The sequence below is a fragment of the Anolis carolinensis genome, unplaced genomic scaffold (assembly GCF_035594765.1).
Source record: "Anolis carolinensis isolate JA03-04 unplaced genomic scaffold, rAnoCar3.1.pri scaffold_40, whole genome shotgun sequence".
Lineage (NCBI taxonomy): Eukaryota > Metazoa > Chordata > Lepidosauria > Squamata > Dactyloidae > Anolis > Anolis carolinensis.
Genome location: NW_026943849.1, coordinates 177543 through 205308, shown reverse-complemented (window position 1 = coordinate 205308; position 27766 = coordinate 177543). Strand labels below are relative to the sequence as shown.

The following is a 27766-nucleotide window of genomic DNA, read 5'->3' as shown; positions in this document are numbered from 1 at the left end:
TAACCCTCCCTTGCTTAGTTTTTCCAATATACCTCACAACCTCTGAGGGTGCCTGCCATAGATGTGGGCGAAACGTCAGGAGAGAATGCTTCTGGAACATGGCCATACAGCCCAAAAGACATACAACAACCCTCCCTTGCTTAGTTTTTCCAATATACCTCACAACCTCTGAGGGTGCCTGCCATAGATGTGGGCGAAACGTCAGGGGAGAATGCTTCTGGAACATGGCCACACAGCCCAAAAGACATACAATAACCCTCCCTTGCTTAGTTTTTCCAATATACCTCACAACCTCTGAGGGTGCCTGCCATAGATGTGGGCGAAACGTCAGGGGAGAATGCTTCTGGAACATGGCCACACAGCCCAAAAGACATACAATAACCCTCCCTTGCTTAGTTTTTCCAATATACCTCACAACCTCTGAGGGTGCCTGCCATAGATGTGGGCGAAACGTCAGGAGAGAATGCTTCTGGAACATGGCCATACAGCCCAAAAGACATACAACAACCCTCCCTTGCTTAGTTTTTCCAATATACCTCACAACCTCTGAGGGTGCCTGCCATAGATGTGGGCGAAACGTCAGGGGAGAATGCTTCTGGAACATGGCCACACAGCCCAAAAGACATACAACAACCCTCCCTTGCTTAGTTTTTCCAATATACCTCACAACCTCTGAGGGTGCCTGCCATAGATGTGGGCGAAACGTCAGGAGAGAATGCTTCTGGAACATGGCCATACAGCCCAAAAGACATACAACAACCCTCCCTTGCTTAGTTTTTCCAATATACCTCACAACCTCTGAGGGTGCCTGCCATAGATGTGGGCGAAACGTCAGGAGAGAATGCTTCTGGAACATGGCCAGGCAGCCCAAAAGACATACAACAACCCTCCCTTGCTTAGTTTTTCCAATATACCTCACAACCTCTGAAGATGCCTGCCATAGATGTGGGCGAAACGTCAGGAGAGAATGCTTCTGGAACATGGCCATACAGCCCAAAAGACATACAACAACCCTCCCTTGCTTAGTTTTTCCAATATACCTCACAACCTCTGAAGATGCCTGCCATAGATGTGGGCGAAACGTCAGGGGAGAATGCTTCTGGAACATGGCCACACAGCCCAAAAGACATACAACAACCCTCCCTTGCTTAGTTTTTCCAATATACCTCACAACCTCTGAGGGTGCCTGCCATAGATGTGGGCGAAACGTCAGGAGAGAATGCTTCTGGAACATGGCCACACAGCCCAAAAGACATACAACAACCCTCCCTTGCTTAGTTTTTCCAATATACCTCACAACCTCTGAGGGTGCCTGCCATAGATGTGGGCGAAACGTCAGGGGAGAATGCTTCTGGAACATGGCCATACAGCCCAAAAGACATACAACAACCCTCCCTTGCTTAGTTTTTCCAATATACCTCACAACCTCTGAGGGTGCCTGCCATAGATGTGGGCGAAACGTCAGGGGAGAATGCTTCTGGAACATGGCCATACAGCCCAAAAGACATACAACAACCCTCCCTTGCTTAGTTTTTCCAATATACCTCACAACTTCTGAGGGTGCCTGCCATAGATGTGGGCGAAACGTCAGGAGAGAATGCTTCTGGAACATGGCCACACAGCCCAAAAGACATACAACAACCCTCCCTTGCTTAGTTTTTCCAATATACCTCACAACCTCTGAGGGTGCCTGCCATAGATGTGGGCGAAACGTCAGGGGAGAATGCTTCTGGAACATGGCCATACAGCCCAAAAGACATACAACAACCCTCCCTTGCTTAGTTTTTCCAATATACCTCACAACTTCTGAGGGTGCCTGCCATAGATGTGGGCGAAACGTCAGGAGAGAATGCTTCTGGAACATGGCCAGGCAGCCCAAAAGACATACAACAACCCTCCCTTGCTTAGTTTTTCCAATATACCTCACAACCTCTGAAGATGCCTGCCATAGATGTGGGCGAAACGTCAGGAGAGAATGCTTCTGGAACCTGGCCAGGCAGTCTGGAAAACCCACCGCAACCCAGTGATTCTGGCCACGAAAGCCTCCGAGAACACTCCTGGGTCCCTTTCCCATGGGCTGTTTCCAAGCCAGGTGTTTCCCATGCCAGATGGTTTTGTTTTTATTGCGTACGTGTGGCATGATAGAGTTTGAGGTTTGAGTTTCCTGCAGCGCAAGGGGATGCTTCTGCAGCCTGGCCTCTCCCTTTGTATTAGATCAGGGGTCCCCAAACTAAGGCCCGGGGGCCGGATGCGGCCCTCCAAGGCCATTGACCTGGCCCCCGACCTCAGTTTTAGACTTAGGCTCATCCAAAGTCTGAAATGACTTGAAGGCACAACAACAACAATCCTACTTGATTATCTCATTGGCCAGAAGCAGGCCCACACTTCCCACTGAAATCCTGATAAGTTTACAGTATGTTGGTTAAAATTATTTTTATTTTTAAATATTGTATTGTTCTTTCATTTACTAATATTGTAAATGAAATATTGTAAATGAATGATATGGTAATAATACAATATATTGTGTATACATATAATATTGATAATATTATAATGTAATACAATATAATATTTATTTATTTATTACAGTATTTCTACCCCGCCCTTCTCACCCAATAGGGGACTCAGGGCAGCTAATAATAATAATACAATGTAATAATATTGTATAATATGGTAATATTAATTATATATTAAATGTAATATTACTAATATTACAGTGTAATGGTATAGTACATTATAGTAATATATAATGCTAATATTGTGCTATGCTAATAATATAATATATTGTATGTACATACAACTTCTAAGCCGCTCTGAGTCCCCGTCGGGGTGAGAGAGGGTGGGGTATAAATGTAGTAAGTAAATAAATAATTGTTACTGGGTTGTTGTTGTTGTTTTTTTGTTTTTGTTTTTTTGCACTACAAATAAGACATGTGCAGTGAGCATAGGAAATGGTTCATTTTTTTTTTTTCAAATGATAATTCGGCCCCTCAACAATCTGAGGGACCATGAATCGGCCCTCCACTTAAAAAGTTTGAGGACCCCTGTATTAGATTGTTCACCCTTCCCATGTGATGGCAATTAACCTGGGTCTCGGGACCGGCTCGGTCTCGATCCCTGAATGCTTGGGAGGAATGCTGAATTGCGACACGGCCGGCCGGGAGGTCAGGGAGGCTGAGCTTGTGCCGCAGGGCCAGCAAGGCTGACCAGTGGGCCTCAATGGGCAGCTGACCTTCCCCATTGCCTTCCTTTGTGACCGCTCCGCTTCCTTCCTCCCGGTCACACTCCAAAGGAGAAAGAATGCTGCTCTGACCAGCTGCTTGTCATGTTTCTCGTCTGCTGATTAATGTTTGAAAACATGTTTTGTTGCATTTTTAAGAGAAAGAAAGGCAAAAGAAATGATACCGCACAGAGGAAGCCGAAAGGACGTAGGCATAGGGTGCATCTCCACTGTGGAATTTAATAATAATAATAATAATAATAATAATAATAATAATAATAATTATTATTATTATTATTATTATTATTATTATTTGTGTGTAATTATTATAATAATTACACACAAAGGGTCAGAAAAATTCTCAAAAGCAAGCTCAATGGAGGCAACACCATCAAGGCCATAAACACCTGGGCCATACCTGTCATAAGATATACTGCTGGCATCATAAACTGGACACAGATGGAACTGGACAATTTGGACAGAAAAACAAGAAAACTCACGACCATTCCTCATTCACTGCACCCTCACAGTGATGTTAACCGGCTATATCTGCCTAGAAGATCAGGGGGCAGAGGACTCTTACAAGTCAAACAAGCAGTCAAAGAAGAAGAACATGCCCTGGCAGAAGATGTAAAGCAAAGTGAAGAACCTGCTTTGATTGAAGTCAAAAATCAGAAACTCCTCAAAGCACAGCAGACAAAAAACCAGTACAAGAAAGCCGCACTACAAACTAGAGCTGACAGCTGGCACAACAAAACACTGCATGGAAAGTTCCTTGACGAAATTGAAGGAAAAGCTGATAAAGAGAAGACCTGGCTCTGGCTCACGAATGGGACCCTGAAGAAGGAGACAGAAGGTAAGGTAAGGTAAAAGTTTATTTGTATACCGCCCTCTCTCCCAAAAGGGACTCAGGGCGGTTTCCAATATAAAATCAGCATAAAACATTGTACAATAAAACACTGAAATAAATAAAACACACAGAAGGCCTGATCCTTGCAGCCCAGGAGCAAGACATCAGGACAAAGGCAATTAATAATAATAATAATAATAATAATAATAATAATAATAATAATAATAATAGAAGACCTGGCTCTGGCTCACGAATGGGACCCTGAAGAAGGAGACAGAAGGCCTGATCCTTGCAGCCCAGGAGCAAGACATCAGGACAAAGGCAATTAATAATAATAATAATAATAATAATAATAATAATAATATCCCCTGAAGAAGGAGACAGAAGGCCTGATCCTTGCAGCCCAGGAGCAAGACATCAGGACAAAGGCCATTCAGGCCAAGATCGAAAAATCAGCTGATGACCCAAAATGCAGACTGTGCAAGGAAACCGATGAAACCATTGATCATATCCTCAGCTGCTGTAAGAAAATTGCACAGACAGACTACAAACAGAGGCACAACTATGTGGCCCAAATGATCCATTGGAACTTCTGCCTTAAGTACCACCTCCCAGCAGCAAAGAACTGGTGGGATCACAAACCTGCAAAAGTCTTGGAAAATGAGCACGCAAAGATACTGTGGGACTTCCGAATCCAGACTGACAAAGTTCTGGAACACAACACACCAGACATCACAGTTGTGGAAAAGAAAAAGGTTTGTTGCCATCCCAGGTGACAGTCGCATTGACGAAAAACAACAGGAAAAACTCAGCCGCTATCAAGACCTCAAGATTGAACTTCAAAGACTTTGGCAGAAACCAGTGCAGGTGGTCCCGGTGGTGATGGGCACACTGGGTGCCGTGCCAAAAGATCTCAGCCGGCATTTGGAAACAATAGACATTGACAAAATCACGATCTGCCAACTGCAAAAGGCCACCCTGCTGGGATCTGGGCACATCATCCGAAAATACATCACACAGTCCTAGACACTTGGGAAGAGTTCGACTTGTGGTTTTGTGAAACGAAATCCAGCATATCTATCTTGTTTGCTGTGTTATACAACGTCGTTGTGTCAATAATAATAATAATAATAATAACAACTTTATTTTTATACCCCGCCCCATCTCCCCAGGGGGACTCGGGGCGGCTTACATGGGGCCATGCCCGACAGCAATACAACAGCAGCAATAAAAACAATAAAACAAATATCGAGAATAAAACAAATGTTGCATCAATAAAACATCAACTTCAGTAAACAGTCATAAAAATCGGCATACAGCATAAAATGATTAGTGCAGTTTGATATTGTTGTGGTGATCTCTGAGCAGTTAGACTCAATTTAACCCTCTCTGGGGGAGATTCCACCAAAAATCAGCAGAGTAGCAAAAGCAAAGCTTTCAAATGCAATGGACTGCAGAGTCCCAATAAAAGTTCAAAAAGTATTTATTCAGGTAAAAAGAACTCCATTGTAGATAGAAAGGCTTGGGAGCTGTCTAGTCTACTTTAGACTGGGTTCTAAGGAAAAATAAGAAAGGAAAAATAACAAACATCTAAATACAGTAGAGTCTCACTTACCCAACGTTCTGGATTATCCAACGCATTTTTGTAGTCAATGCTTTTCAATATATCATGATATTTTGGTGCTAAATTCATAAATACAGTAATTACTTCATAGCATTACTACATATTGAACTACTTTTTCTGTCGAATTTGTTGTCTAACATGATGTTTTGGTGCTTCATTTGTAAAATCATGACCTAATTTGATGTTTAATAGTCTTTTCCATAATGCCTCCTTATTATCCAACATATTCGCTTATCCAACATTCTGCCGGCCTGTTTATGTTGGATAAGTGAGACTCTACTGTAGTTACATCTTGCCAGGAGAGATGGCAGGACGTGTTGTTAGCTAGAAGAACAAGGGGAGAAAAATGAACCAAAATGGTTCCGACCTCATGGTCCAGTTTATTGGGTCCATAAAAGACATTCTGACCAATGAGAAGTTAGTGTCCCTAGAGATTCACATTTCTACTAATTTCAAAGTAAGGGATGTGACGTATACAGGACGGAGTGAAACACAGTAAAGCCTGTCTAGGCATGCTTTGGAAACAGGGAAAGGATTCCTTCAATGTAACTCTATCATCTATCTAACTACATCTAGACTTGAGTAGTCCAGGATGATTCCCAACAGATGGAACAGTGTGTCCACTCCGTGTGTGTTGAGCTGGTGCTTGACGAGCGAAGAGGCTATAGAAGAATGCCAGCTCAGAGTGATAGCTTTTGCTATGCTTTGTAAATATGTTTGTAGATATTGAAATAAATGTTTGGACTTCAGACTACAGGTGTGTTTGAGTCTGACATTGAACAGAGGAATTGGTGCGGTAGATGATTGCAACCAATTCATCAGGGTGCTGGAGAAGATGATCGATGGAGTCTGAAGAAACCCACCCAGCACACACCCTGACCCCCACGCTGACAGATAGAAAGGCTTGGGAGCTGTCTAGTCTACTCTAGACTGGTTTCTAAGGAAAAATAAGAAAGGAAAAATAACAAACATCTAAATAGTTACATCTTGCCAGGAGAGATGGCAGGACGTGTTGTTAGCTAGAAGAACAAGGGGAGAAAAATGAACCAAAATGGTTCCAACCTCATGGTCCAGTTTATTGGGGCCATAAAAGACATTCTGACCAATGAGAAGTTAGTGTCCCTAAATATTCACATTTCTACTAATTTCAAAGTAAGGGATGTGACGTACACAGGATAGAGTGAAACACAGTGAAGCCTGTCTAGGCATGCTTTGGAAACAGGGAAAGGATTCCTTCAATCTAACTCTATCATCTATCTAACTACATCTAGACTTGAGTCGTCCAGGATGATTCCCAACAGATGGAACAGTGTGTCCACTCCGTGTGTGTTGAGCTGGTGCTTGCCGAGCGAAGAGGCTATAGAAGAATGCCAGCTCAGAGCGATAGCTTTTGCTATGCTTTGTAAATATGTTTGTAGATATTGAAATAAATGTTTGGACTTCAGACTACAGGTGTGTTTGAGTCTGACATTGAACAGAGGAATTGGTGTGGCAGATGATTGCAACCAATTCATCAGGGTGCTGGAGAAGATGATCGATGGAGTCTGAAGAAACCCACCCAGCACGCACCCTGACCCCCACGCTGACAGATAGAAAGGCTTGGGAGCTGTCTAGTCTACTCTAGACTGGTTTCTAAGGAAAAATAAGAAAGGAAAAATAACAAACATCTAAATAGTTACATCTTGCCAGGAGGGATGGCAGGATGCTGCTTGTTAGCTAGAAGAACAAAGGGAGAAGAATGAACCAAAATGGTTCCAACCTCATGGTCCAGTTTATTGGGGCCATAAAAGACATTCTGACCAATGAGAAGTTAGTGTCCCTGGAGATTCACATTTCTACTAACTTCAAAGTAAGGGATGTGACGTACACAGGACGGAGTGAAACACAGTAAAGCCTGTCTAGGCATGCTTTGGAAACAGGGAAAGGATTCCCTCAATCTAACTCTATCATCTATCTGACGACATCTAGACTTGAGTCGTCCAGGGTGATTCCCAACAGATACTACTTACCGTGTTTCCCCGAAAATAAGACAGTGTCTTATATTATTTTTTACTCCCAAAGATGTGCTAGGTCTTATTTTCAGGGGATGTCTTATTTTTCCATGAAGAAGAATTCACATTTATTGTTGAACAAAAAATGAACATTTTTATATACTGTACAGTAGTTGTTATCACAAACCAACATAACCAAACCAAACAAACTGTGACTCCTGTCAAGAATTTCCTGTTACTACTATTATTTTCATGTACAACTGGTATGTACATTTACCAATCCTGCATGCTCTGGTGTTTTGTTTGGCGGGTGTCGGGCATGCCTCCAAACAAAACCTTTGCTAGGTCTTACTTTCGGGGGAGGCCTTATATTTAGCAATTCAGCAAAACCTATACTAGGTCTTATTTTTTGGGGATGTCTTATTTTCAGGGAAACAGGGTAGAATCACAGAATGCTAGAGTTGGAAGAGACCTGGTGGGCCTCCAGTCCAACCCCATTCTGCCAAGATTAAGGAAAACCTCATTCAAAGCACCCCCGACAGATGGCCATCCAGCTTCTGCTTCAAAGCCTCCAAAGAAGGAGCTTCCACCAGACTGGGGCAGAGAGTTCCACTGCTGAACAGCTCTCTTTCACAGTCAGGAAGTTCTTCCTGATGTTCAGGTGGAATCTCCTTTCTTTCCTGTCATTTGAAGCTATTGTATAACATAGTAGCTGTGCCCGGCCACGCATTGCTGTGGCTTATGGGAATCATTTATTGGCCAGGTGGAATAGCAGTGAATAGCCTTGCAGCCTCAAAGCCTGGCTGTTTTGCAATGAATATCTTTGCTGCTTCAAAGCCTGGCTGCTTGCTACCTAGGGCAATGATGGGCAAGCTTTTGCGCTTGGTGTGTCAAAATTCGCCAGAAAACCTAGCATGACTACTGCCGGCCCGTTTATGTTGGATAAGTGAGACTCTACTGTATTGAGGAATTGGTGGTAGTTAAGGTAAAGGGTCCCCTGGGCTGAGTGGGTTGCTAGGAGACCAAGTGGGCGGAGCTTAGCCTTCTAACTGGCAGCAATCGGATAAAAACAATTATTCCTCTCCCTCTAATTAGGACTTTATTTTTCTTTTCTTTTTGTTGTATCAACCTAGAGGCATGGATGAGGGGTTGTGCTGTCAATTTTCGAGGTTGTGGGGTGTTTACTTTTGTTGTTTTGTCCGCTGCCCTGATGCCATCACTCTTTTATATATATAGATAGCTGTGCCCAGCCACGCATTGCTGTGGCTTATGGGAATCATTTATTGGCCAGGTGGAATAGCAGTGAATAGCCTTGCAGCCTCAAAGCCTGGCTGTTTTGCAATGAATATCTTTGCTGCTTCAAAGCCTGGCTGCTTGCTACCTAGGGCAATGATGGGCAAGCTTTTGCGCTTGGTGTGTCAAAATCCGCCAGAAAACCTAGCATGACTACTGCCGGCCCGTTTATGTTGGATAAGTGAGACTCTACTGTATTGAGGAATTGGTGGTAGTTAAGGTAAAGGGTCCCCTGGGCTGAGTGGGTTGCTAGGAGACCAAGTGAGCGGAGCTTAGCCTTCTAACTGGCAGCAATTGGAGAAAACCAATTATTCCTCTCCCTCTAATTAGGACTTTATTTTTCTTTTCTTTTTGTTGTATCAACCTAGAGGCATGGGTGAGGGGTTGTGCTGTCAATTTTCGAGGTTGTGGGGTGTTTACTTTTGTTGTTTTGTCCGCTGCCCTGATGCCATCACTCTTTTATATATATAGAAGAGTTGTCTGCCTAACACCTGGTAGGGAGCTGAAGTCCAAGACACCTGGAGGGAGGGCTGAAGTTGGCCCATGCCGGCCCTGGAAGCAGGAAGGGCATTCGTGGAGGCGGATGCAAGCACTTGTTGACTCAGGAGTGGTGCCCACAACCTCTTTGTCCTCCTCTTCTCTTCCAGGGCTGGCCACGACCCTGATGGACGCCACCACGGATAAGGACCCGCTGGTCCACGAGCAGATCTTCAGCGCCTTGTGCTACTTGGGCGGGCAGGAGCCGGAGGAGATCTTGCACGCCTGCGAGGAGTACCTTCGGCAGCATGACAAGGTCAGGCCAGGTGCCCTCAAGAAGAACCACAACAGTGACACTATGTAGCCAATGTCATTTCCTAATTAGTTCTATCATAATAAACATGGGGAAAGTTTATTCAACTGCCAAAACTTTGTCTTTGCGGGATGAACATCCTGCTATGTTACGTTATGTCATGTTAAAGTAAAGTCCAGTCGTGTCCGACTCTGGGGGTTGGTGCTCATCTCCATTTCTAAGCCGAAGAGTCGGCGTTGTCCGTAGACACCTCCAAGGTCATGTGGCCACTGGCATGACTGCATGGAGTGCCATTACCTTCCCGCCAGAGCAGTACCTATTGATCTACTCACACTCTGGGGGTTGGTGCTCATCTCCATTTCTAAGCCGAAGAGCCGGCGTTGTCCGTAGACACCTCCACGGTCATGTGGCCACTGGCATGACTGCATGGAGTGCCATTACCTTCTCGCCAGAGCAGTACCTATTGATCTACTCACACTCTGGGGGTTGGTGCCCATCTCCATTTCTAAGCCGAAGAGTCGGCGTTGTCCGTAGACACCTCCAAGGTCATGTGGCCACTGGCATGACTGCATGGAGTGCCATTACCTTCCCGCCAGAGCAGTACCTATTGATCTACTCACACTCTGGGGGTTGGTGCTCATCTCCATTTCTAAGCCGAAGAGCCGGCGTTGTCCGTAGACACCTCCACGGTCATGTGGCCACTGGCATGACTGCATGGAGTGCCATTACCTTCCCGCCAGAGCAGTACCTATTGATCTACTCACACTCTGGGGGTTGGTGCTCATCTCCATTTCTAAGCCGAAGAGCCGGCGTTGTCCGTAGACACCTCCACGGTCATGTGGCCACTGGCATGACTGCATGGAGTGCCATTACCTTCCCGCCAGAGCAGGACCTATTGATCTACTCACACTCTGGGGGTTGGTGCTCATCTCCATTTCTAAGCCGAAGAGCCGGCGTTGTCCGTAGACACCTCCAAGGTCATGTGGCCACTGGCATGACTGCATGGAGTGCCATTACCTTCCCGCCAGAGCAGTACCTATTGATCTACTCACACTGGGGGTTGGTGCTCATCTCCATTTCTAAGCCAAAGAGCCGGCGTTGTCCGTAGACACCTCCAAGGTCATGTGGCCACTGGCATGACTGCATGGAGTGCCATTACCTTCCCGCCAGAGCAGTACCTATTGATCTACTCACACTGGGGGTTGGTGCTCATCTCCATTTCTAAGCCAAAGAGCCGGCGTTGTCCGTAGACACCTCCAAGGTCATGTGGCCACTGGCATGACTGCATGGAGTGCCATTACCTTCCCGCCAGAGCAGTACCTATTGATCTACTCACACTGGGGGTTGGTGCTCATCTCCATTTCTAAGCCGAAGAGTCGGCGTTGTCCGTAGACACCTCCAAGGTCATGTGGCCACTGGCATGACTGCATGGAGTGCCATTACCTTCCCGCCAGAGCAGTACCTATTGATCTACTCACACTCTGGGGGTTGGTGCTCATCTCCATTTCTAAGCCAAAGAGCCGGCGTTGTCCGTAGACACCTCCAAGGTCATGTGGCCACTGGCATGACTGCATGGAGCGCCGTTACCTTCCCGCCAGAGCAGTACCTATTGATCTACTCACACTCTGGGGGTTGGTGCTCATCTCCATTTCTAAGCCAAAGAGCCGGCGTTGTCCGTAGACATCTCCAAGGTCATGTGGCCACTGGCATGACTGCATGGAGCACCGTCACCTTCCCGCCGGAGCAGTACCTATTGATCTACTCACATTTGCATGTTTTCAAACTGCTAGGTTGGCAGGCGCTGGGGCTAACAGCGGGCGCTCACTCCGCTCCCGGGATTTGAACCTGGGACCTTTCGGTCTCCAGCTCAGTGCTTTAACGCACTTCGCCACTGGGGTTCCTCAATGTTATGTTATGTTATGATATAATATTATATTTACTGTATTATTATATATTATTATTATTTTTACTGTATTATCTATATATTTAAAAGGGTAATGAAATTTCGGCCTAGGACAAAACAACAAAACTATACATCCCAGAAACACTAAACTTGGCAGCACAACCCCTCATCCATGCCTCTAGGTTCATAAAACCAAAAGCTCCAGCTACTCCAGAAAACAGCCAGGCATTGAGACTGCAAGGCTATTCACTGCTGTTCCACCTTGCCCACAAAGGATTCCCATAAGCCACAGCAACGCGTGGCCGGGCAAAGCTAGTCTATATATATAAAAGGGTAATGAAATTTCGGCCTAGGACAAAACAACAAAACTACACATCCCAGAAACACTAAACTTGGCAGCAGAACCCCTCATCCATGTCTCTACGTTCATACAACAAAAAGAAAAGAAAAATAAAGTCCTAATTAGAGGGAGAGGAATAATTGTTTTTATCCAATTGCTGCCAGTTAGAAGGCTAAGCTCCACCCACTTGGTCTCCTAGCAACCCACTCAGCCCAGGGCCACTTCAATCAGGCCTCTTCCACACTGCCTATAAAATAAGATTATCTGATTTCAACTGGATTATATGGCAGTGTAGACTCAAGATGAGCACCAACCCCCAGAGTCAGACACGACTGGACTTAAAGTCAGGGAAAAACCTTTACCCTTTACCTTAACTGTTTAATTGTTTTATTGCTTTGTTATTGTTATTTGTTTGTTTTATCGGGCTAGGCCCCATGTAAGCCGCCCCGAGTCCCTTCGGGGAGATGGGGCGGGGTATAAAAATAAAGTTATTATTATTATTATTATTATTATTATTATTATTATTATTATTATTATTATTATTAACTGCCACCAATTCCTCAATACTTTATTTCCCATACCACCAGACTTCACCACAGCAATGCGTGGCCGGGCACAGCTAGTTATATATATAATACTGTGTAACATTTGTTTTGTTCCTGGGTTATAAATGTCATTTCGTAATTGCTTCTATCATCCTAAACATGGGAAAAGTTTATTCAATTGTGAAAACTTGGTCTTTGCAGGATGGACATCCTGCTATATTTCAGCCAAAAATCCTTAACTGGCTGTTAGGAATTGTAGGAGTTGAAGCCCAAAACACCCGAGGGGCCCCAGTTGGCCCATGGCTGATTTAATGTTGTTAGCCACCTTTCCATAAAGTCTTTTGGTAGCCTTTGAAGGTTTTATTCTTCTCCTGTAAATTGCTGAAGCTCCTTTTGCTCAAAGTTCTGTTGGCGTTGCTTTACTTTAATGATGATTTTCCCCTTGTTAATATCCCCCAACCCTCTTCTGTCTTTCCCAGCTGGCCTACCCGCACCGGGTCATCATCCTGCGGGCCATGGAGGCGGTGGTCAAGGGCAGCCTGTCCCAGCTGGACAAGAGCACGGCCAAGGTGGTCATCTTCCTGGCCTCCAACGAAATGACCAAGTCCAAGGTACCCTCCTTTGGGGGACTTCCTTTCCCATCCCGCCATCGAATCTCGCGCTCACCCTTTTTGGCTATATCACCTTCCCAAAACTAGGGTGCGCATTAGATTTGCATAATACGGTAATCTTTTTTTTTAACATTTTTTTAAAAAAATTTTATTTATTTGTTTACTGGGATTACTGGTAGAAAAGTGGGAAAATAATGAATAAAAACACCCGCTTTATTTTTACCTGATAGAACATGTCTCTTAAGTTTTACAGTGTGATTCTATGGTCAACCAGAAATAGGAGCCTCCGGTGGCCTAGGGGATAAAAGCCTTGTGACTTGAAGGTTGGGTTGCCCACCTGAAGGCTGCCAGGTTCGAATCCCACCCGGGGAGAGCGCGGATGAGCTCCCTCTATCAGCTCCAGCTCCATGCGGGGACATGAGAGAAGCCTCCCACAAGGATGGTAAAACATCAAAACATCCGGGCAATGTCCCCTGGGCAACGTCCTTGCAGACGGCCAATTCTCTCACTCCAGAAGCAACTCCGGTTGCTCCTGACACACACACACAAAAAAAAAACCACAGAATTGTCCTGGAGGATCTAGAGATTCCCAGAGAGGTGTTCTATCTAGAAATCGAGGTCCTCCAGCACAACTCTGTGGTCAGCCTCTGGCAGATGTTCACCATAGAAAGGTACTAGAGGATTTAGAGCAGTGGTTCTCAACCTGTGGGTCCCCTAAAAGCTGGTAAATTGGCTGGGATATCTGGGAGTTGTAGGCCAAAACACCTGGGGATCCACAGGTTGAGAACCACTTATCTAGAGATTCATAGAGATATTCGTAGTAGTAGTAATAATTATAGTAGTCTTTATATCCCACTTCTCTCTCAAAGAGCCACAGATCTGTGAACAATTAAACCCACAAACGTGGAGATGTGATTATAGTAGAAAAGTAATGAACACTGGAGATCTTTCACATAGTGGCACAGGCAGGAGAGCAGGCCAGCTGCAGTTAGCTGCAATGAATCACTCGGACCAGGAGGTCATAAGTTTGAGGCCCGCTCGGAGCCTATGTTTGTCTTGTCTTTGTTCTATGTTAAAAGGCATTGAATGTTTGCCTATATGTGTCATGTGATCCGCCCTGAGTCCCCTTCGGGGTGAGAAGAAAGGGCGGAATATAAATGCTGTAAACCAGGGGTCCCCAAACTTTTTAAACAGGGGGCCAGTTCACGATCCTTCGGACCATTGGAGGGCTGGACTATAGTTGGCCACCAAGCAATATAATAATAATAATAATAATAATAATAATAATAATAATAATAATAATAATAATAATAATACATCACATGGTCCTAGACACTTGGGAAGTGTTCGACTTGTGATTTTGTGATACGAAATCCAGCATACCTATCTTGTTTGCTGTGTCATACAATAAACTAATAATAATAATCATAATAAAAGAGGGTTGGAAGAGAGCCTTTGGGCCATTTAGTCCAACCCCCTTCTGCTTTTTTGCACTGAAAGCACAAGCAAAGCACCCCTGACAGATGGCCACCCAGCCTCAATGTTAATAATAATAATCATAATAATAAATACATCGCACAGTCCTAGACACTTGGGAAGTGTTCGACTTGTGATTTTGTTATACGAAATCCAGCATATCTATCTTGTTTGCTGTTTCATACAATGAAATAATAATAATAATAATAATAATGAATAATAAAAACAACAACAATAATAATAATAAAGAGGGTTGGAAGAGACCCCTTGGGCCATTGAGTCCAACCCCCTTCTGCCTTTGTGCACCAAAAGCACAAGCAAAGCACCCCTGACAGATGGCCACCCAGCCTCAATGTTAATAATAATAATAATAATAATAATAATAATAATAATAATAATAATAATGTCCCTCAGGACATTATGTCTATCAGGAGCAAGCCATCAGGACAAATGCAATTAAGGCCAAGATTGAAAAATCAGCTGATGACCCAAAATGCAGACTGTGCAAGGAAACAGATGAAACCATTGATCATATCCTCAGCTGCTGTAGGAAAACTGCACAGACAGACTACAAACAGAGGCACAACTATGTGGCCCAAATGATTCATTGGAACTTATGCCTCAAGTCCCACCTCCCAGCAGCAAAGAACTGGTGGGATCACAAACCTGCAAAAGTATTGGAAAATGAGCACGCAAAGATACTGTGGGACTTCCGAATCCAGACTGACAAAGTTCTGGAACACAACACACCAGACATCACAGTTGTGGAAAAGAACAAGGTTTGGATCATTGATGTTGCCATCCCAGGTGACAGTCGCATTGATGAAAAACAACAGGAAAAACTCAGCCGCTCTCAGGACCTCAAGATTGAACTTCAAAGACTCTGGCAGAAACCAGTGCAGGTGGTCCCGGTGGTGATGGGCACACTGGGTGCCGTGCCAAAAGATCTCAGCCGGCATTTGGAAACAATAGACATTGACAAAATCACGATCTGCCAACTGCAAAAGGCCACCTTACTGGGATCTGCACACATCATCCGAAAATACATCACACAGTCCTAGACACTTGGGAAGAGTTCGACTTGGGATTTTGTGATACGAAATCCAGCATACCTATCTTGTTTGCTGTGTCATACAACGTCGTCGTGTCAATAATAATAATGTGATTTTGTGATACGAAATCCAGCTTGTCTATCTTGTTTGCCGTGTCATACAATATAATAATAATAATAGTAATAATAATAATAATAATAATAATAATAATAATAATAATAATAATGGTTGTAAGAGAAGAAGAGGCCCCTTGGGTCATTTAGTCCAACCCCCTTCTGCCCTAATGCCGTCGGGGCCGGATAAATAGCTTTGATGGGCCGCATCTGGCCCCCGGGCCTTAGTTTGGGGACCCCTGCTGTAAACAAACAAACAAACAAAACAAACAAATTTCTTTTTGATGCGTCATAACAATTAACTATTTTTGCCATACCTAACTTATTTCAGTATACATTGTTCCAAAGGTAACTATTTCTTAAATGACATTTTAAACAGTCCTTAGAAATGTATCACCCTCCCCCCATGCCCCCCACCCCCCTGGAACAGCCATTCAAAATTGTCAATACATCAGTTTAATCGTGTGGAACGCCTGGTTCAAGGTGCGGTATCTTTCGTCTCCATCTATTTTGTCGATTAGAACCGCCCATTTCCTTAACCAGTCTTGATCTTTTAGGCTATTTGTATATATATTTTTTTCTTTTGAATGATGAAGTTAATTATATATTATTACTAGCTGTGCCCGGCCACGCGTTGCTGTGTCTGAGTCTGGTGGTGTTGGTCAGTCTACATTAGGTTGTATTTATGCTGTGACCTCCACCCTTCTTTATACTCACATTAGTCGTAGTATTTCAAGTCTGTTACCTTCTTCAGTTTTTGTGTTGATTGATAATTGCTTGAGATCCCTGTTGTCTTTGGTTTGTTGTTAGTTGTAATGTCTGATTCTGCTGAGTGCGGTTTATATTTTTATTGTGGTACAATAGTCCTTTTTTTGTTTTGCCTGTGTAGGTGTTTATTATTATTGTTGTTGTTGTGTTCATGAAGGTTGGATAAGTTAGATGCTACTGTATTGTTTTTTGGAGGCCCAGTGTAGCACTGACTGGCCTCTCAGCCTCAGTGCCTGGCTGTTTCTTGCCTGTGATGGTGTTGATTCTTATTGTTGTCGTTGTTGTCATTGTTATTATTGTAATTGTTTTTTTGGAGGCCAAGTGTGAATGTAGGGATTGGGGAGGTGGATGAGTTGTGTTGTCAAATTTTGTATTTGTTATAGTCACAATGCGTTGTCAGTTTTGTGGCTCCGGATTGTGGTTTTGTGGTGTGGTTGTATTGTTATAACTGAGAGGCAAGGCTTTTGCATTGTTTTGCCAAGTTTTGTATTTCTGGGGCGTTTAGTTGTGTTGTTATAGTCACGATGCATTGTTGTGAGTTTTATGGGTCCGGATTGTGGTTTTGTGGTGTGGTTGTGTTGTTACAACCTGGAGGGAAGGCTTTTGCGTTGTGTTGCCAAGTTTCATATTTCTGGGGCGTTTAGTTGTGTTGTTATAGTCACGATGCGTTGTTGTGAGTTTTGTGGGCCCTGTGTGGTTTTGTGGTGTGGTTGTGTTGTTACAACTGGGAGGCAAGGCTTTTGCATTGTGTTGCCAAGTTTTGTATTTCTGGGGCGTTTAGTTATGTTGTTATCGCATGATGCGTTGTTGTGAGTTTTATGGGTCCGGATTGTGGTTTTGTGGTGTGGTTGTGTTGTTGTAACCTGGAGGCAAGCCTTTTGCATTGTGTTGCCAAATTTCGTATTTCTAGGATGTTTAGTTTTTTTGTTATAGTCACTGCGCAAACAACTTTATCATTTTATATATATAGACATATAAGCCCACCAGGTTTCTACATCCCATTTTGTCTCATCCCTCCATCCTCGGGCTATCGTGGCTTGTATTGCGGCTGTCATATATTTTAGAATCTCTGTCCAATTATTGTTATCTTCCCTTACCTTTACTGTGAGAGACATGTACCCTGTTTCCCCTAAAATAAGACATCCCCAAAAAATAAGACCTAGTAGAGGTTTTGCAGAATTGCTAAATATAAGACCTCCACTGAAAGTAAGACCTAGCAAAGTTTGTGTTTGGAAGCATGCCCGCCGAACAAAACATTACAGCTTGCAGGATTGGTAAACATACGTACCATAGATTGTTGTACATGGAAATAATGCTAGTAACAAGAAATTCTTGATAAGATTCAGTTTGTCTGGTTATGCTGGTTTGTGATGACAACTACTGTACAGTATATAAAAATGTTTATTTTTTTGTTCAACAATAAATGTGAATTCTTCTTCATGGAAAAATAAGACATCCCCTGAAAATAAGACCTAGCACATCCTTTGGAGCAAAAATTAATATAAGACACTGTCTTATTTTCGGGGAAACACGGTATCTAGCTTTGTCCCATATTAATTTTTCCCTATTATTTCTTCCATTAGTTTTCTTATTTTTCTATAGAAGTTCTGAATTTTTCTACAGTCCCACCACATGTGGGAAAATGTACCTATTTCCCCACAGTTATGCCAACACTTATTTGAAGTATTTCCCGTTATGTGTGCTACTTGGAGTGGGGTTCTATACCATTTAGATATTATTTTCCTTTGGGTTTCTTTAATCCTTATATGCTTAATTTTATGAATATTGTCAATCCAAGTCCCAATTAATTTCTCAGTGAAGTTTTTTTCCTGTTTCCAATTATCTATAATGGTTATTTTTGTACTGTAAGTTAATAATAATAATAATAATAATAATAATAATAATAATAATAATAATAATAATAATAACTTTATTTTTATACCCCGCCCCATCTCCCCGAAGGGATTCGGGTCGGCTTACATGGGGCCTAGCCCGATAAAACAAACAAATAACAATAACAAAGCAATAAAACAATTAACCCAGTAAAAAACATCAACATCAATAAAAACAATCATTAAAATCAACAAGCAGGATACAGTGTTAAAAACAGGAGACTAATTTGTAGATCCCAGGCGAGATGCAGAGTGATACGAAATGGGAAAAGGAAGTTTCATAGTTGGACAATAAAGTGCGGTATAAAATGGCAAGACAACAACAATGGGACTGTTATGGAATGGACAGATAGATCAATCCAGCAACAACTAAACATCGAAGGCCTTTTGAAACAGCCAGGTTAATGTGATTAGTACATCATACAATAGCCCAGTTATTCCTTTATCTATTTCTATTTTCCTTTTAATTATTCTATCCAGTGGGGTTTTCAACTACTTCTCTTCTTTTCATGGCCTGGGCTTTACTGGACAGGCCTAACCTGAATAATACGGTAATCGTAGCACTGAGCCAAAGCAATAGGGGAAGCTGCACCTGGAGCTCCTCTTTGAGGGATGCCATCTCTAATTTAATTGTCATATTATCAATATTATGTAATCCTGGGATTTGTAGTTTGCTGAGGCAGTGAAGACTCGAGGCCTTGTCAAACTACATCCCTCATGACTCCTTAATTACTTACTTACTTACTTACTTAGGCGATCCCTCGTCGTTCGAGGACGATAGTCTTCCAACCTTGGTATCTTGGGTGTGTGTTCTTAGGTGGCTGAAGAGACCGATTCTTGACCCGCATGTTCTCCCTTCTGCAGTGAGGACATCGGTTTCCAGACGGAAGGCGGTCCCGGTCGGGGTTAGCTTGACACTCCTTCCTCTTGGCACGTTTCTCCCTTAAGCCCTCCGTTCGTGCCTCTTCGAACTCCACAGCACTGCTGGTCACAGCTGACCTCCAATTGGAGCGCTCAAGGGCCAGGGCTTCCCAGTTCTCAGTGTCTATGCCACAGTTTTTAAGGTTGGCTTTGAGCCCATCTTTAAATCTCTTTTCCTGCCCACCAACATTCCATTTTCCGTTCTTGAGTTGGGAGTAGAGGAGTTGCTTTGGGAGACGGTGATCTTTGGGCATTCGGACAACGTGGCCAGTCCAGCAGAGTTGATGGCGTAGGAGCATCACTTCAATGCTGGTGGTCTTTGCTTCTTCCAGCATGCTGACATTTGTCCGCCTGTCTTCCCAAGAGATTGACAAGAATTTTCTTGAGGCAACGCTGATGGAAACGCTCCAGGAGTTTGGTGTGACGTCTGTACACAGTCCACGTTTTGCAGGCGTAGAGCAGGGTTGGGAGGGGAATGGCGTTGTAAACAAGCACCTTGGTCTCTCTACGGATGTCCTGGTCATCAAACACTCTCTGCTTCATTCTGAAAAATGCTGCACTCGCAGAGCTCAGGCGGTGTTGTATTTCAGTGTCATCTGTAGACCGTCCACGTTTTGCAGGCGTAGAGCAGGGTTGGGAGGGGAATGACTTTATAAACAAGCACCTTGGTCTCTCTACGGATGTCCCGGTCATCAAACACTCTCTGCTTCATTCTGAAAAATGCTGCACTCGCAGAGCTCAGGCGGTGTTGTATTTCAGTGTCATCTGTAGACCGTCCACGTTTTGCAGGCGTAGAGCAGGGTTGGGAGGGGAATGGCTTTGTAAACAAGCACCTTGGTCTCTCTACGGATGTCCCGGTCATCAAACACTCTCTGCTTCATTCTGAAAAATGCTGCACTCGCAGAGCTCAGGCGGTGTTGTATTTCAGTGTCATCTGTAGACCGTCCACGTTTCGCAGGCGTAGAGCAGGGTTGGGAGGGGAATGGCTTTGTAAACAAGCACCTTGGTCTCTCTACGGATGTCCCGGTCATCAAACACTCTCTGCTTCATACGGAAAAATGCTGCACTCGCAGAGCTCAGGTGGTGTTGTATTTCAGTGTCGATGTTGACTTTTGTGGAGAGGTGGCTGCCAAGGGAGCGGAAATGGTCAACGTTTTCTAATGTGACACCGTTAAGCTGTATTCCTGGCTTTGCAGAGGGATTCGCTGGTGCCTGTTGGAAGAGCACTTTGGTTTTCTCCATGTTCAGTGAGAGGCCGAGCTTCTCGTCTGCTTCTGCGAAGGTGTTGAGAGTGGCTTGTAGGTCTTCTTCTGAATGCGCACAGACTACGTTGTCATCGGCATATTGGAGTTCTATAACAGATGTTGTGGTGACCTTGGTTTTGGCTCTCAGTCTGCTGAGGTTAAATAGCTTGCCATCTGTCCGATAGATGATTTCCACTCCGGTGGGAAGCTTCCCATCAACAAGGTGAAGTATCATAGCGATGAAGATGGAAAATAAGGTGGGGGCAATAACACATCCCTGCTTGACACCTGATTCCACCTTAAATGGGTCACTTTGGGAGCCGTTGCTGTCCAAGACTGTTGCCATCATGTCATCATGGAGGAGCCGCAGGATGTTCACAAATTTGTCAGGGCACCCGATTTTTTTGGAGGATGGTCCAGAGCGCGCTGCGATTCACTGTGTCGAATGCCTTTGCAAGGTCCATGAATGCCATGTACAGAGGTTGGTTTTGTTCCCTGCATTTTTCTTGGAGCTGTCGAGCCGTGAAGATCATGTCCACTGTTCCTCTGGAGGGACGGAAGCCGTTCTGGGATTCTGGGAGGGTGTCTTCTGAGACAGGGAGGAGGCGGTTTGCAAGGATTCTTGCGAGGATTTTCCCGGCGGAGGTTAGAAGGGAGTTACCGCAATAGTTCCCGCAGTCTGTTCTGTCCCCTTTCTTGAAAAGGGTGATGATGGTGGCATCCTTGAAGTCTGCTGGGATTTTCTCGGTCATCCATAGCATTTTTTATTAGGTTCCTTTCACTGGGATATTTTAATCTAATGATTTTATCTTATACTAGCTGTGCCCAGCCACGCGTTGCTGTGGCGAAGTATGGTGGTATGGGAAATAAAGTATTGAGGAATTGGTGGTAGTTAAGGTAAAGGGTCCCCTGGGCTGAGTGGGTTGCTAGGAGACCAAGTGAGTGAAGCTTAGCCTTCTAACTGGCAGCAATTGGATAAAAACAATTATTCCTCTCCCTCTAATTAGGACTTTATTTTTCTTTACTTTTTGTTGTATCAACCTAGAGGCATGGATGAGGGGTTGTGCTGTCAATTTTTGAGGTTGTGGGGTGTTTACTTTTGTTGTTTTGTCCGCTGCCGTGATGCCATCACTCTTTTATATATATAGATTGCAGCTATAGTCCCCCCACCTTTGAAGTTGACTGAATCGCATTGGTGGTTGTTTGATATTATTACTATTGATATTATTATTGTTGTTTAAATCTCTGTTTTAACTTGTTTTATCATCTTCTTGTGTTTTAAACTGTGTGTATGGTTAATGTATTTGCGCTGCTACTTTTGTAACATTGTGAGCCGCCCCGAGTCCCCACGGGGAGATGGTCGCGGGGTATAAATAAAGTTTTATTATTATTATTATTATTATTATTATTATTGACACAACGACGTTGTATGACACAGCAAACAAGATAGATATGCTGGATTTCGTTTCACAAAACCACAAGTCGAACCCTTCCCAAGTATCTAGGACTGTGTGATGTATTATTATTATTATTATTACTATTATTATTATTATTATTATGACACAGCAAACAAGATAGATATGCTGGATTTCATTTCACAAAACCACAAGTCAAACCCTTCCCAAGTGTCTAGGACTGTGTGATGTATTATTATTATTATTATTATTATTATTATTATTATTATTATTATGACACAGCAAACAAGATAGACATGCTGGATTTCATTTCACAAAACCACAAGTCGAACCCTTCCCAAGTGTCTAGGACTGTGTGATGTATTATTATTATTATTATTATTATTATTATTATTATTATTATTATGACATAGCAAACAAGATAGATATGCTGGATTTCGTTTCACAAAACCACAAGTCGAACCCTTCCCAAGTGTCTAGGACTGTGTGAGGTTTTTTCGGATGATGCGTACAGATAATAATAATAATAAACTTTATTTTTATATCCCGCCCCATCTCCCCGAAGGGACTCGGGGCGGCTCACAACAGGGACAAGCCCGAAAACAACAACACAAGACATTTGACCAAAAACATTCCAACGATTCACAAAATAAATAATAAATACATTAAAATCTAAGCAATAAAATCAGAGAATTAAAAACAAACCAGCGGGGACAGCAGGGTGGCCTTTTGCAGTTATTATTATTATTATTATTATTATTATTATTATTATTATTATTATTATTATTATTATTATTATTTTCCGTGTCAGGAGCAACCGGAGTTGCTTCTGGAGTGAGAGAATTGGCCGTCTGCAAGGACGTTGCCCAGGGGACATTGCCAGGATGTTTTGATGTTTTTACCATCCTTGTGAATGTTTTTAGGTTGAATGTTTTTATGTTGAATGTTTTTTATATTGTGGAATGATATTTTAAATTGTAAGTCGCTCTGGTGGAGATCAACTAATCTAATCTAAATCTAATCTAAATCCATAATAAAAGCGAAAACCTATATGTGTGTATGTGGCACAGGTGTCCACTCACACAGACAACCTCCGGCCTCCACAAACAGGCTACAGTTCCCAGGGCTCAGAATCCAGCAAGTCACCCCTTTGCACTGACATTTTGGTTACAGTGAGCTCCATGAACATGTATCCCAACCCTTGCCAATGTCCTTCCCAAACACTATGACCCACTACCCAAGGAATGCTTTCATTTGGGGACCATTTCATCCTAGATTTTGCTTTTTCTTCCACCACAGGCAGGCATCCCAGGGTTCTCCATTGCTGTGGAATTTGCATGGCCCCGCCCACTGCCCTTCCCTTTCAAATCTGCACACCAGAACTGAACAGCAACTAAACTTACTGGAGGAGTTTGGGGATTGACTGCACATGGTGAAAGTTGTAGTTCACCCTGCATGAAGTCACACCACTGTGACTCTCCTACTGGGAAATTTAGAAGAGTTGTAGTTCACCTACACCCAGAACACTATGAACCCAAACAATGATGGGTCTGGGCCAAACTGGCCATGCAGACCCAATATGCCCAGATTTGAATACTGGTGGGCTTTGGAGGGGAATTGCCCTAAGGATTTGGGAGCAGTAGGTACTGGGATTTATAGTTCACCTGCAATGAATGAACGCTTCTAACCCTACCGATGATACACCAGGGCCACACTTGGCACACTGAGTCCTCATAATCAATACAACATATTGCAAAGTTTTGGGGAAAGGGAGTTATAGTTTACCTGCATCCATAGAAATAGAGCCCCCATGACTTACTTTACATCCGGGCAGTGTTGGGAGGGGGGATGGACTGTATGAAGGAACTTGCATATGGGAGTTGTAGTTCCCTGCACCAACTGAACCCAGCTGACACTGGATCTACACTAAACTTTGAACACAGGCAAACAATGCCTTTCTCAAACGACCCGGGCACCGCCAGGTCCCCAAGCTAGTTAAGAAATAAAGTGAAGTGAAGTGAAGATGTCCCAGCATGGAGCTGGAGCTGACAGAGGGAGCTCATCCTCACTCTCCCCGGGGTGGGATTCGAACCTGGCAGCCTTCAGGTCAGCAACCCAACCTTCAAGTCACGAGACTTTTATCCCCTAGGCCACCGGAGGCTCCTAACTCCATAGCATTGAAACAAGGCAGTCAAAGTGGATTCATTCTGCAGCATAGATGCACCCTAGGTTCCTTTTCCATTTTTGGGAGCTTTGGTGGTCCTAACGCTTTTGCTTTTGAAGAAGGAATTCTAAGCAAGCAGCAGCTATAATGTCCATATTACAAAGAGTGCCTTTTTTGTCACTGCGCATAACCTTAGTCAGCAAATACTTTTTTTGGTTTCAAGATTTTGAAAACTGAGGGGTGCATTGGTTTCTGTGGCGCATTAGACTCGAGTAAATATGGGTATTTGGTCTCCATCAGGACCTGCTTCTTGGCTTGTTCTTTCACCTGAGAGTTCCACGGAGGCACCACATCCAGGGGATGATGATAATAATAATAATAATAATAATAATAATAATAATAATAATAATAATAATAATAATAATAAGGCCAAGATCGAAAAATCAGCTGATGACCCAAAATGCAGACTGTGCAAGGAAACCAACGAAACCATGGATCATATCCTCAGCTGCTGTAAGAAAATCGCACAGACAGACTACAAACAGAGGCACAACTATGTGGCCCAAATGATCCATTGGAACTTATGCCTCAAGTCCCACCTCCCAGCAGTAAAGAACTGGTCGGATCACAAACCTGCAAAGGTCGTGGAAAATGAACACGCAAAGATACTGTGGGACTTCCGAATCTAGACTGACAAAGTTCTGGAACACAACACACCAGACATCACAGTTGTGGAGAAGAAAAAGGTTTGGATCATTGATGTCGCCATCCCAGGTGACAGTCGCATTGACGAAAAACAACAGGAAAAATTCAGCTGCTGTCAGGACCTCAAGATTGAACTTCAAAGACTCTGGCAGAAACCAGTGCAGGTGGTCCTGGTGGTGATGGGCACACTGGGTGCCATGCCAAAAGATCTCAGCCGGCATTTGGAAACAATAGACATTGACAAAATCACGATCTGTCAACTGCAAAAGGCCACCCGACTGGGATCTGCAGCATCATCCGAAAATACATCACACAGTCCTAGACACTTGGGAAGTGTTCGACTTGTGATTTTGTGAAACGAAATCCAGCATGTCTGTCTTGTTTGCTGTGTCATAAAATAATAATAATAATAATAATAATAATAATAATAATAATAATAATAATAATAATTTTATTCTTATACCCCGCCCCATCTCCCCGGAGGGACTCGGGGCAGCTTACATGCGGCCAAGCCTGGTCATAACAATATAAAACAAGCAGTAAAACAAATCAAACAACAATAAAACAAGTCATAAAAACACATACAATACATCATGATAAAATCATGGATAAAATCTGTAGGAAACTGGGCTAAAGTGCTAGTTAAGTCGAAATCATCATCAGGGGGGAGTGGTTATCCAAAGGGTCATAGCCATCAAAAGTGCTAGGAGAGGCGTATAAACGGGACTATTAGTTTATTATTATTAGTTCATTAGATAAACTGCCTTGTCAGCAACTGGCTGTGGCTGCTCTCACTTCTGTTAGGAGGAGAAATGGGTCACGTCTACACAATCTGATTTCTCTTGCAGGATTTGGTGCTGCATTCTGTTCTATAAATTTCAGAGTGTTGGTTTCTGGATTTTACAGGCCTTTGCTGCCCATTGGAGCTGGGGAACCCCTCCCTCCCAGTTGGGGGGACCCATTATACACTTGTGTTTGGGTTCTGGAAGCGTCTGGGGAGAGTGTTTTTGGCTTGGGCCCCAAATTCTGCCATTTGCAGAAGGAGATGCTGCAACCCGTTGCCTGAAGGGCTGGGACGTGTTCCTCCATTGCAAGTCTCAATTTTCCACCCATAAAGCTGATCCTACCATGAAGACATGTCAGTCCTTGGCTTCAAAGTTTTTGGCAACTCAGGGCCCTCCTACCCTGTTTCCCTGAAAATAAGACATCCCCAGAAAATAAGACCTAGTAGTGGTTTTGCTGAATTACTAAATATAACGCCTCCCCCAAAAGTAAGACCTAGAAAAGTTTTCGTTTGGAAGCATGCCCGCTGAACAGAAAACAGAGCATGCAGGATCGGTAAATGTATATACCATAAAGTGTTGTACATGGGCTGGGCTGTGGCAGAGCTGGCTAGTAACCAGCTGCTATAAATCACTACTGACCGAGAGGTCATGAGTTCGAAGCCCGGGTCGGGTTAAGCCTCCGACCATTAATAGCCCCGGCTTGCTGTTGACCTAGGCAGCCCCGAAAGACAGTTGCACCTGTCAATTAGGGAAATTTAGGGACGCTTTATGCGGGAGGCTAATTTACAACACCATAAAACTGCCAGCAAAACACGAGGAAAGGAATGAGGAAGTACAGCCACTACTGGACGGGGAAGCAACAGCTCCCCCTGTGGCCGGAATCGTGAAGCTGGAAAAATGTTAAAAATGCCTCTGAGTTTGTCTAATGTATGTTGTTTGTCTGTTGGCATTGAATGTTTGCCATATATGTGTTCATTGTAATCCGCCCTGAGTCCCCTTCGGGGTGAGAAAGAAGGGCGGAATATAAATACTGTAAATAAATAAATAAATATTGGTAGTAACAAGAAATTCTTGATAGGATTCACAGTTTGTCTGGTTATGCTGGTTTATGATGACAACTACTGTACAGTATATAATAAATGTTCATTTTTTTGTTCAACCATAAATGTGAATTATTCTTTATGGAAAAATAAGACATCCCCTGAAAATAAGACCTAGCGCATCTTTGGGAGCAAAAATTAATATAAAACACTGTCTTATTTTCGGGGAAACACGGTACATTGGTGTATAAAATCCAGATTATCTGCTTTGGATTGGATTATATGGCAGTGTAGACTCAGATAATCCAGTTCAAAGCAGATGATGTGGATTATATGACTTGATTATCTGGATTATACATCAGTGTCGAAGGGGTCTCAGGATACCCAGTGTCTTGAATTTTGGGGAGGACTGTAGGACTTTTCTGCTGCTTCTTAAACCTTTCCATTTGGGACCCCTTTCGGCCTGAAAAATGTGTATTTGACCCCAGGTATATAGGTATTTAATATCTGAAAAATATGCACCTCAGTAAAGGTTCAAAACATAGAACACAATATGTATATTAGAGCATCATATACATAATAATGTTAACAATAATACAAATAATAATACAACTGATGATCCAATTCTGTCAGCTGTAGTGGCACACAGTCAACAAGACTCCAACTAAAGTTTGTTAGTGGCACAGTATGTGTACATTCAGCCTCTTCAAAATGGCATATAATATGCTGTAAAATTAAATTTATCAGTGTACAATTCAATTGGCTCAAACCTGGCTTGGAGTCAAAACAAATCAAAGACTCTGTAGTCTTGGAACTATAGAACTACTCCAAGACTAAAGAGACTTTGATTTGTTTTGACTCCAAGCCAGGTTTGAGCCAATTGAATTGTACACTGATAAATTTAATTTTACAGCATATTATATGCCATTTTGAAGAGGCTGAATGTACACATACTGTGCCGCTAACAAACTTTAGTTGGAGTCTTGTTGACTGTGTGCCACTACAGCTGACAGAATTGGATCAT

General features: G+C 43.3%; 1 protein-coding gene across 5 annotated transcripts in view; it reads left to right on the top strand.

The window, feature by feature from the left end:
* Positions 1-27766, top strand: part of mroh1 (maestro heat like repeat family member 1) — a 163653-nt gene that overhangs the window by 14855 nt on the left and 121032 nt on the right. For all 5 annotated transcript variants that reach the window (XM_062966905.1, XM_062966906.1, XM_062966907.1 and 2 more), the window contains exons 2-3: positions 9626-9771; positions 13036-13167. In XM_062966905.1, coding sequence (XP_062822975.1) covers positions 9626-9771; positions 13036-13167 — 278 coding nt within the window. The remainder of the gene's footprint in view (positions 1-9625; positions 9772-13035; positions 13168-27766) is intronic.